This window comes from Carassius auratus, unplaced genomic scaffold, assembly GCF_003368295.1.
Source record: "Carassius auratus strain Wakin unplaced genomic scaffold, ASM336829v1 scaf_tig00047793, whole genome shotgun sequence".
NCBI lineage: Eukaryota > Metazoa > Chordata > Actinopteri > Cypriniformes > Cyprinidae > Carassius > Carassius auratus.
In genome coordinates this window covers 1-12,280 of record NW_020527048.1, presented here as the reverse complement: position 1 = coordinate 12,280, position 12,280 = coordinate 1, and the positions used below count along the sequence as shown (strand labels likewise).

Here is a 12,280-nt window from a genome sequence, read left to right as displayed (position 1 = left end):
AAGAAAATTGACTAGGTTTCGATATCAGATCAGTTGGGTAAAGAGGTAAAGGAGTTCTGACCGATTCAGTTCCACCAAGACTTGAAATCTGTGCAGGCATTAGGCCAGAAACGAGCCACATCAAATGAGAGTTGCTTTTGAAGCACTGACAGATACAAAAGTCCATTTCATCCATTCAAGGCTCCATTTCTTCAATAATCTCATATGCTGGCTGCGACTATGGCGGTGTATCTCATCAAAAGGGACAATCTAATTTCACATAGTCAATAGCTATACATTTTTAAGGGATATATGTCTCATCTCACTTCAGATAATAAGACTCCATATGTGAGAGTTCATAGAGCGGAACTTGTGAGGATAGATCATTACCAGCCTAAAAATAATGGTACTCCAGGCTGACTCTCTGATGTCTTCGCTCTGTCCTACTTTGACGGTGCTTATGCAAAAATCTCACACTAAAATGTTCTCACAAAACAAAATCCTGGTTCTAAATTACTAGAATTTGAGAGAAAAAATTGACATACCAGTTGAGAGTTTAAACTGAATGTAAGATGACATTGCTTCCTAACACAAATGTAGCATTGATTTACCTTTTAAATAAAATGTACTCAATCAACCATTCGATGTATAATCAATTATTATTCATATATATATATATATATATATATATATATATATATATATATATATATATATATATATAAATAATGGTCTTAGCAACAACAGTGGAAAAGGCTACTATATTTAATACAGTGCATGTGTGATATTAATTTATTTTGTTAAATAAAATATAAAATAAAATAAAATTCTGTCTGTCTATAGTGACAGTTCAATAGATGAAAATAGCTTTAAACCATTCTGCAGTTTAATTTAATTTATTCATCAATGCCATATGTTTCAAAACATATTTTTAACGTGACTTTGCTTTGGAATATAATTATTTAAATAATAATAATAATAATAATAATAATAATAATAATAATAATAATTATTATTATTATTATTATTATTATTATTATTATTATTATTATTATTTACTTCTGTCATCACTTTTTAACCAAATACCAAAGATTCAGTTGAATATATGTTTACAATACTTTATAAAAATGAGTAAGAAAATAAGTAAATAAATAACTCAATTGATCCATGCTCAAAATACCTTTCAGTTCATTTCAGCTTGTCCACTTGAGACCAAGGATAAACATAAAATCGAATCGAATTTAGAATTTATTTCTCAACAGGTCTCTTTAATCACCACAGTCTAGACATCTATTAGCCGTCCTGATCAAGTTGAATGAGCTTTGTTAATGACTAAATTATTTGCAACATTGCAAATGCAGACTCCGACTCAGTACAAGGTCTAATGACAACATTCGTTAAAGAGCTTCTAAGCTTTGGATGAAAACCTTGAGGTAGCATTGGTGGAGGAACACAGTGGGAAAGATCACATCAGGATTGAACAACAGTCCGTGTTCTTTGGTTTATTCTTTTATCAGGCACAGAATGCAGGAGCTCAAATGATTGATGTTCCACATGCAGTAGAAGAAATCCCACAGAGAGCTTACCAGTAGAAACGATTGGGCGCCACCCGCTCGTGAACAAGCTGCCATCGACGGCCGAACTCAACAGAGCTGTAGAGCTGAAGACGAAAAACTGTGTTAGCAAAGGGTTTCTATGAAGATTCCTGTCTCTTCTGATGATGCACATCTACCTATTGGCATTGTTTAGGTCAGTTTAGTTTACTGGATTCTTATCAATAGCTCTGTTCAATAAACAAGTGAACTGCCTCAATGCATATCTGATTTTCTCCTGTTTAACTGTTTACATTAATTTAAGACATAACCAACTGTGTTTAAGTGAATAAAACTGGTGCAAAAAAATGATTTTTTTTTTTAATGTGATTTGACCATTTTATTGCAATCAATTTTGCTAATATTTCCTAAAATATATATTATTAATATATTTCCTAAAACTGAAAGTTAGTAGGGTACAGTACATATGATGCTGCCCTAAAATTGATCCGAAACAAGGTATCTTAGAAGCCATCACACACTGGGAACAGAATTCGCACCAGAGGCATGCCTAAAAAGACCTAAAATGCTACCTACGTAGAGAGCTAACTACGTTTTGGAACCGTGCAAATTAAATTATGGATGACTTTCCAATAAAACACAGAATAAAATAAAATCTTAAAATTATCATTTCAAAATTAGAATAATTAAAGTGGAAAATTGGCAGTCAGAGAGAGAACAAACACCAAGATGTTAAATTCACTAAATGGAGCAGAAAAATGACTCACGTATATGTTTCTCAGTATGGCTGTGAGCATCCTATTTATGTGCACAGTTCTTTGGGAGAAATCATTTTATATAAATGGCAAACATAAATATGTCACACTGGTACTTACAGCACTTTGGAATGAAACGTAGCTTTTGTTAAAGTGTTGAGCAAAAGTTTTCCCTAGGTGTGAAACTTCACTTGCCTTGCACAGAGCAGCATATTTTTGCCAGGTTTTGCGAGACATTTCTAAAACAGTGGGGGGGTTACAATGCAGCACTTGTATTTGCATCAGTTGGGAACTGTGATATCACAATCTCACATCCAATATAACATCCTGACTGTGGGTGGATGGAGCTCGGTCATATTTACACACAGACATATGGGAAACCAACAGAACAAACTAAACCAAATCAGACAGAAGTGAAGAGTACAGCTCTGCTAAAAACAACTTCTTAAAGAGGGCTAAACTGGTCTCAGCTGGTTCAAACTGGTCTCCCACACTGGCCAAATTGCCACTTAGTTGGTTTAACACCAGCATTGTCTTGTTTTAAGCATTGTCTTGTTTCTTTCTTTCTTTCTTTCTTTTTCAGGAGGGAGGCACAAAAGTGTTGAAGGTTACCGAGCTTTTCATTTGAGCTCATTTCTTCTGTTTACTGTCATCATAAAAAAAAAAAAAAAAATCAACAATTTCAGGAACCTTGCCAATGACACCACGGCAGCAAAACTGTCAACACTAATAAATTATGCATTTATTTGTGGCATAGATTTGGATAGGGTTTAATTACACTAGTGATTGTTTTCTTTTTATGCTGTTTGCTTTTGCGGCTTTCATCCGTGGCTAGTCATGCACATTGTGCAAACAGCCAACTATTAGCCGTCAGTTGGCTGATAATTCTTTTTGATTATGTTCATTTAATTGTATTTCATTGTCAGTGGCCCTCCTTCAAGGGTGAAATCAATGTTGATTTGTCAAAATTGAAGTCAATGCTGTTAAACACCATCACTTGAGACTAGAAACTATCATTTCGCATATTGCATGTCACTGTGAAAAGTTTTGTTGTTTGAATTTGTACTTGTTTTTTACATGCTTGAAAAGAAAATGTAATTTTTTTTTAATATATACATTTGGGGAAGAAAAATATTTTACATACTGTAAATCCACATCAAAGAGGAAAAAAAATATAATCAGTTCAGGAATGGATCTAATCCAAAATTAGGGGAAGGAATTAAAATGATTCATCAGCTGCAGCAGGAAAATAAATAAATATAGAACAAATCTTGACTAGTTATATTTTGATATGATTAAATCTGATGCTTAAACAATCTTTTTTGAAAAACTATTTTTTTTTCTATAATTTATTAGCCCTAAACCAAGAGCTTGAAACCATATAATTAATGATAATTTCTTGCGACTTGGGATCCATAAATTGTCTTAATTGCCAAATTTATGCTCAATGAAATTGTCTCTTTAAGACGTATTTCCTCTTGCATTGATAATTGCCTTCTAAGGATACATTTCAAGACTAAATACAGATTAGCATCCATTTGCACACATACTTTCATTATTGTTATGTCTTGCTTTGCATTTTGTGCCTAGAATGTTCTTTATTATGAATGCAAATACTATAAATTAGTTTTTTCCTTTGGCTTTGGTTATATTTGGCAATAAAACAGCCTGGTAATTAGAGAACTGCATGAACGGTGCCTTGCTGAAAGCTTTGTGCAATAATTAGATGTTCTTTGCAATATTTTCCGGAATGATTTAGCTGAAATGATTCTGCACCTTCTGGTCATGCCCATAGGCAAGGATCCAGTCCTCCTGCTCAGGGTGAAACAACAGGCTGAGGATGTAGAAGTTGAGGCGATATTTTTGATAGGTGGCACCTTCATCTGAGCTGATGAGCAAACTGCTCTCCACCTCTGGATCTGTCAGCAGCATGATCTGAAACACAGAAAACAGGTTCTTAGTCTCTGCAGAGTGTCTTCGCTAACCCTCGGCGACAAAATACTTCGGCTAGTGGACCTCTAGCCTTAGGAGGCTAACTGTGGTTATATACAGAGGTTATATACATTTACAGAGGTTATCTTGTATTGAGCATGGAATGTTTCCTTAAAACAAATCCAAGTCAATCACAATTAAAATAATCAATAAATAAAAACATCAACACTGCGTCTTCACACACAAGACAGGAAGCTCATAAATTTGATGAACTCACAAACCGTGTTCCTAATTTGCAAGTCTTAACGAACACTTTTAAAGTTGTGGCAGCACGGCTCGTGTTAAATGTGATATCTTCATTTCCAGTCCCTGATTTGCTTGGTCTGATCTCTTCATAATCGCAGTGGATCACGAACATAAATCTCTTTAACGCTGTCAATCTTGTAACACACTCCAGTGAGTAATTCATTACGGCATGCGCGTGCACACTTTAACTCACCCTAAAGCGCAGCCAGACTGTTAAATCTATAATTTCCCTAGAGTTTTTTTTTTTTCCTTTTCTGTTTTAGTGTGCCACTAGTCTTAAGTTTGTGCCAATTTCGAAAATGAATAAATAAATATAATCAGCCTCAAATATAATTGAATCAGCGAGGCTGAACTATTTGGAAACCGTATCACTGTCAGAGAGCTGGAGGTGTCGGGTCTGAGGATTGTGACTGAGCTCCACGGTTTACATCATCACTGAACGCTTGAACTGCTTTGGGCTCATTTTTTTTCTGTTGGGTTTTAAACAGACCAGGTCTTAATTCTCCTCTTAGCAACTTTATGGACACAAGTTTTGATTATATTATCAGATCAATAGCCCTCTTGCTGATGTAATATGGGTCAATGTAACTTCTTCAAGGATCTTTCCTGTTTCTTTCCGGGCACATAAAACTGTTACTGTCCACTTCGGAATCGGTTTTCATTTCAGTTGCGCTCTTGACACTGATCTCCAGGGCAATAGTATTATTAAGTAGAGCAGGGCAGCAGAGCTCTCTCGCCAGCCCATCCGTCAAACAGGACATGCTAATGCTAACCATAGTGGCTGGAACCTAAGACCAGCTCATCAATCATTAACATTACCCATAAGCCAACCAATCAGCAGTGCTATTTGGGCTGGGGCGAGCATGATTTCACCAAGTACAACATGTTCCTGGATCCACATCCTTGTTGATCCTGGAACAACATTCTAATCAATCAATCAGAATAGAGATATAACGTTTAAGAAAATATCTGTTTCAGGCTTACAATCAGGGTTAGGTGCTTCTACACCATTGTTAATCAGTTATCATTTCACACTGATTTTAGGAATAAATTATGAGTAGGGTTAGGTTAAGGGGTAGGGATTAGGTCAAGTCTATATTTTTGGATAATATTGTTGATCCAGGATCATCAAAAGATGTTGATCTAGGAACATGTCTTACTTGGCAATATCTTTTTTTTTTTCTTTCTTTTTTTTTTTTTTTAAATATGCTGCATTATTAAAAAAATATGATTTTTGTAAATTATTTTTGAAACAGATTATTGGAGTACATGAAAATACTTTTTTTTTTTAGTCTTTCTACTTTAAAATTGTAGGTTTAATTCAAAGTGTTACTTGCCATTTCTAGTAATCATTTATTTATACTACCAACATTGCTTCAAAGTATTTCCTACACCATTTTTTTTTTTTCTATGGGATTGGCAGCAAGTTTTCATTGTACCAAGACTCATCTTTTTGCTGGGCTCTGAAAGTGAGATGGATTGATATTGATATTCCAACCAATACGCTCGTATAGGTCGTTTGTCCAAATCCCTGAAATATGACCCATCAGAGCGTATACTACAATTGCGCCCCTAGCGGCAAAAGGTCGTTTTCATATCAATGTTTTGTACTCTTTTATTTGCCCTCTGGTTTGCGTTTCGTGTAGCTCAGTTGGTAGATTATTGCATTGATATGTAATCATGCTATCATGGGTTTGATCCCAGAGAATGGACGTGCACGAAAATATATATGCTCAATAAACCATAATTTAGCATGATTTCTGTGAGGGTTAGGTTTAGGGGTGGGGTTAGGTGTGGTCAATCGAACGAATAAGCCACCTACAGTAGTAAAATATGTACGGATTACTGTGAGATTGGTGTAAAAAGTCCACACATTGCATTTAAATAAACGTGCGTTTTGATTAGTAATGACTTTATACGTCATTTCATGACGACAGATGCAACATGATACTGTCATTATTTTTACGCCTGCTAGAGGGCGCTTAACTTTAAAATGTAAATATAGGTTGTAATAAATGCTTGCACAAACGACCTATATGGTCATTTTTTTTTTTTTTTGGAGGACAGGCTCTGATATTCATGGATGTGCATACATACAAAACTATGTTAATTAAACTATACAATTGTGAAAACACTGGAGCACCAAAAATTACGATCTAAGCAATCAATCAATCAATCAATGTGCCTTTAGGTCAGGACTATCATGCTAAATGTTTCATCCGTTCTCACATAAAGCTATTGTATGGATTATATATAACACAACTTGTATGATACTTTTATGATTTCAATAAGGTAGATTCAGGCAGATTCAAACTCTATGAGTGCTTGCAGCTTTATAGGATAACAGTCTGACATTTTTACTACTTGTGCTTTATCAACACAATGAGAGATATGTTTGACAAAGCCATAAAGAGAGATTTTCCTCAAAAATTATTCACTTGAGACCCATCTGAAACTGATTTTAATAACAGTCTAAAAACTGTTTTTATGTTTACATTTTTGTGTGAACTGTTCCTTTAAGACAGACTTGTTCAGATTGTATTCAAATCATGCTTGAATCCACCAGACTGAAGATAAGCGCATATATCAGTCATACAAGATGTCACATGCTTTGAAGCTGTTATGGATTAATGCCTCTCCATCTGCATTTCTATACCTGATGCAGACATATGGAAATGTGCAGACAAAGGTAGCAAAGAAGAAGAAGAAAAAAGAGCCTGAGCATGAGGCACAGCGTATGCTCCACAGAAATGTAGTAAAAATATGAAATACCGATTATGCTATTTCGCACACTTACTTTGCAAAGCTTTGATCAGCACTATGAAGTGAAATGCAGATAATTCAAGAACAAGTAATTCTAGTTTTAGATAAAATTAAGGCTGGTCGGCGCTGGCCTTGCCGACTTCTCTTTTATAATGTGAGTTACACATTACCAAGGGCAATTAATTTTATCTTCTTTTCTCCGTCTTCATACTCATAAAGCCTCGCAAAATCCACCTCCGTATCTTTCCTCTGATTCTGTATGTTAAGTTCCCTATCAGTGACTTGAAGCATAAGAGCAGAGGTTTCTGGGAAGACAAAGGTTAATGAAGCAGCAGATGAGGTGGCTGGAGAGATGCTTAGAGAGTGCGGTGGAGAATCTTTGAGTCCCGCTGTGCAGCACTACGTCGCCTCTGATAGAATATTAATGAAATTAGGAACGTGTTTCGGCTCCATCTTAAACTAATTGGATTGTCTCACTCCCGTAAATCCTGACTATAACGAGGTCGGCCACGAAAGCCTTTTTTTTTTTATTCTACTAACCTGACTTGGATAAATGGTCTTCTGAGCTTGGAATTCAGATTCCCTTTTATGTATGTGGCCTATACGTATAGATAAAAACCATTAAGATGGACGAGGAGAATGAGTCAAAGCATGTTGTAGGCCAGACTTAAACACGTGTTGGAAAGTTTTTAATATGCGTTTTAATATAATGGCCTAAAATAAAATAAAAATAAAAAAAAATAAATAATAATAAAAAAATAATAATAATAAAAAAAAAAATAATAATAAACATTTCTCTTCTCTTTAGTTTATGCATTTACAAACAAAGTTTCTGCAAATGGAAAAAGGATGAATAATTATGATACACCTCTCAATATTGTTTTTCTTTATTTTAAATCTCATCCACACTGTTGAGCCAAGACTGCAATCTTCCCTCTTTTTTTTTTCCATACAACACAGATGTGTTCATCTCATTTCAGAACAAATGCCACATAAATCGTGTCATGTATTCATAAAAACAATTATTTTATCATGGATATTTAAAAATAAATGACAGCTGTAATATGTTTTTACACTGTTGTCTATAAAAAATCCCATTGAGGAAATGCATTACTGCTTGATTCAGATGGCAGTATTGAACTATGTTCCAAATGTGATCATCTATGTTTCTCGCTTTCTCTCAGTGTGGGGTTGTGCTCCCTAGGAGGATTCTCAGGGAACAACTACTTCAATTTAAAACTGTTCCTCATAAAGACCTCAGAAAAGTTTAGAATATGAGTCATACGGACTACTTTACAATAGTTTTATGTCCTTTTTTAAAGCTTTTCAGTTTGAATCACTCTTCTGTCATTTTTCATTTTTTTCCTTATTTTCTTGGATTCTACAAATAACACACTAAAAATAAAAATATGGGTTCAGAATGATATGAGGGTGAAAAATATTTATCTTTCAAAGTAGTATCACAGAAGGAACTAAATAATTAACTTAACAACTTACAAGCAAATAAATAAATAATAATAATTATTATTTTAATAATAATAAATTCTTATATTAAAAATTTGCAATTAAACCCAAGGTTTAACAAAAAAAAAAAAAAAAAAAAAAAAAAACTACTGGCCTACTGACATTTTTTTCTGTGTGTGTGTGTGTGTGATTTTACAATCACAATACGAAAGTAGAAATATTTTTAATGAAAAGTGTATGGTTGCTTTTGTGTAAAGATGTTTTTGTTATTCAACAGTGAGCCAGAAGAAAGAATTTCTTTTGTAATTTTTACATCAGTTTTTTCAGCTTAGCAGTATTCAACAACTTGTGAATATTGTTGTCAATGTTTATGGGAAAAACTATTAATTTTGACCCCACTTTTAGATAGCATCAGCATTATAAAAGTATATATATATAAAAAAAAAAAAATACTAAACAACAAAAAGTTTACCCAAAAGTGACAAAAACATTTAGAAAACACTATAAAAAAAAAAAAAAAAAAAAAAAAAAAAAAAAAAAAGTGAAATATATTTAAAAGGAAAAAGTTAATGGGATGGGGTAACGTGAAAATGGTGTGTGGTGATAAAATTCTTACAAACTTACAAAATTTACACCATATTATTGGTTTGTTTAAATTCTGACACGTTAAATCCAACAATGCATAGCAGACTTTATTTTTGATTTTTTTAGTCTTATTAAAAACAAATGATAAGCAGGGGTGCCATAAGAAAGCACAGTACCAGAGAAGGTTAATGCTATTATAATCTTATTGACCAGCAGAGGACAGTTAATCTATGCTTATTGAATTTGTGATCAAATGAAAAAATCTCGTTATTTTTTTTACATAAACTTGCACGGTCGCATATGCAGTCCTTATTTAAGTACAGACACACAACGCAGCAGCACACACACTCTTTCAGCCTCTGATGGCTAAACATCATTAAAAAACTGTAAACCGTGCTGTTTTGCCTTACCAGTGCTTACGTTTATGTTTTCAGCGCACACAAATCTCTGCAACAGTCTTTGTAGGTGTGTACAGGTGGGCCGCATTTCGCCCCGGATCCAGCACAGGAATGACTGAGCGCTAAGTTGCTTTTTTCCTCCCTTGCTGATGCCACAGATCTGAGGAGCGAATCTGCTCCCTGAACTCAGAGCTGTGTTGTTGGGGTTTTTCCACATCTTATTAGAGATGCAGGTGGTGAACCCGTCCATATTGCCTTATTAACAAAGGCTATTGTTTGCTCACAGGAGAACTGGCCAATTAGGGTGAAATGCTGTGTCGGGGTCCCAGGTGAGTGCTCAAAGTGTTCACAAAACATCCAAGATGCTGTTATTTAAGGTTGCCTTGGGAGACAGGTGCTGGGATAACTCAGGTCGGTTATTGAGTGCACACTAGTGTATTAAAAAATAAATAAATAAATTACACACACACACACACACACACACACACAGAAACACACACTGTATTTATATATAAATCAGCATTTATGGCTCAGGTGACTGACATAAAATAAAAATAAATACATAAAATAAAATTTTTATTTATTTATAATTTCCATTATTCATACAGATTACTTTTTCAAGTAACTAGTATTCAATATTTCTTGACATGTTTTCCTCATTATTGCCATTATATTTTATATAATAATAATAATAATAATATAATATAATTATTATTATTATTATTATTATTATTATTATTATAAAATACGTTTTAGTCAATTTATATTAATACCATTTTTTCAAAATAAATAAATAAACATTGTTTCAGCACACAACATAACATAACCTGCATACATCACCAGAGAAAAGCTTTTTTATATAAAGACCCAGTTATGATATTTTTGATAAAAACGGTAAATGAATGAAACATGCATGGATAAATAGTTAACAATTAGATCAAATACAAAGCAGAATTTGAAAATCCAGACATGGGAAAATGCAAATGTTCAAGCTACTGACTGCACTATACAGAAAAACACATCCCATTTAAATGTAAATGAAATACACTGCCACATAAACCTCAGCTCACAACACTGAAGAATAACCTCCATCTAGTGGCTGAGACAATGCATACACAGTTTACTGCTGTTGCTGAAGGTCAGGGCGATTAAAAACACAAAGAAAATCAGCTAAATGTTCAAAATCTCTCTCAGGAGACACAGTCTCGTGCTCTGAATGAAAGATTGTGCTGATGGCTCAGTTTTAAGGTTCGTCTTTGAGGGAGAGCATGGCACTCTTGGGGTTGCCAGGCGACAGGAGAAACTGATTATAGCTAAAGCATTCCAGCACCATTATCAAAAAAACTCTGGCTTTAAACTTACAGTACTACATACTACACTCTTAAAAACTCTGGTAGCACTTTATTTTAAAGTCCTGTTCCCCATGTGCATACTATGTACTTATTATAGTAATTTCAATAACTATGTAATAACAAGGTACTAATCCTGAACCTAAACCTAACCCTACCCCATATAGTTACCTTGTTTTACCAGAACTTTCTTAGATAAATACACTGTAAGTGCACTATAAGTACATGTTAGTACACGTACTATAAAATAAAGTGCAACCAAAACCTTTTATTGGCATAGATGTTTCCGTGAAGAATGATTAACATCCATGAAATCTGACAAACCAGCTTTTTAAGAGTGTAGATAAAAATTAAAAATGAAAATTATCAGTTAACAATAAGATATATTGGATAATGGAAATTACCCTCCTTTCAGAATGAAGAAACCAAAGTCAAGGCAGAAAGACAGCATTCATCTTTCATGTTAGTATCCTTTAGCTCAGTGACAAGATATTTGTCTATAATGTACTTTCAAAGTTTTTCATCTCTTATTCTCTCTATATGCACACATTCTTTCATTCTCTCCCTCTACATGAAAACGTGAGTGCAATTCTTTCCCCAAAAAGATTAACCCCTGGTATCTGGGCATTATCTTTTCAAAGACACATGCATGAGTGTATGAGCTAGTCGAAGGGGCGAGGGTGGGTGAACGGGGATCTGCTCAGGATAGCAGAGGCCTAATTAAAGCTTTGGAGAAGAGAAAGGTCAGTGAGGCAGTGACTTCCACCGACCAGGGAAAATGTGAAGTCTTCATATGAGACTGAGAAATGTCAGACACGGGCCTGAGCAAACCGAGCAAAGGTCTCACATGTGATTGAGAGTCTGCCGAAGAGGTGAGCTAACAAGACACGATTTGAGGCACGAGGAAGGGAATGCAGAAGAGAGGGGGGTGATTGAACACATTTGGGCTGAAAACATGGCGCTGAGTGGCCATTCATTTAATCATTTGATGTTCTGTGGATAAGCTGAACAGGTTAAAGAAATTTAAAGACATGTAGAGAAAACAATTACATTTTAGCATGATTAAAAAGAATAGTTCAAGACTTTTATTGTCTGGCCCAAAATAATAATAATAATAATAATAATAATAATATATATATATATATATAATGAATACAAAATAAATAAAGAAGAGGACACCAGACATATCACCTAAG

General features: G+C 34.3%; 1 protein-coding gene across 1 annotated transcript in view; it reads right to left on the bottom strand.

Moving 5' to 3' along the window:
- The window catches only part of LOC113088978 (VPS10 domain-containing receptor SorCS1-like), a 58,947-nt gene extending 48,962 nt beyond the window's left edge, over positions 1–9,985 (bottom strand). Inside the window, exons 1-3 of the mRNA XM_026255874.1 lie at positions 9,758–9,985; positions 4,064–4,222; positions 1,566–1,639 (exon numbers count right to left, since the gene is read on the bottom strand). Coding sequence (XP_026111659.1) covers positions 1,566–1,639; positions 4,064–4,222; positions 9,758–9,985 — 461 coding nt within the window. The remainder of the gene's footprint in view (positions 1–1,565; positions 1,640–4,063; positions 4,223–9,757) is intronic.
- Between the last annotated feature and the right edge of the window lie 2,295 nt (positions 9,986–12,280).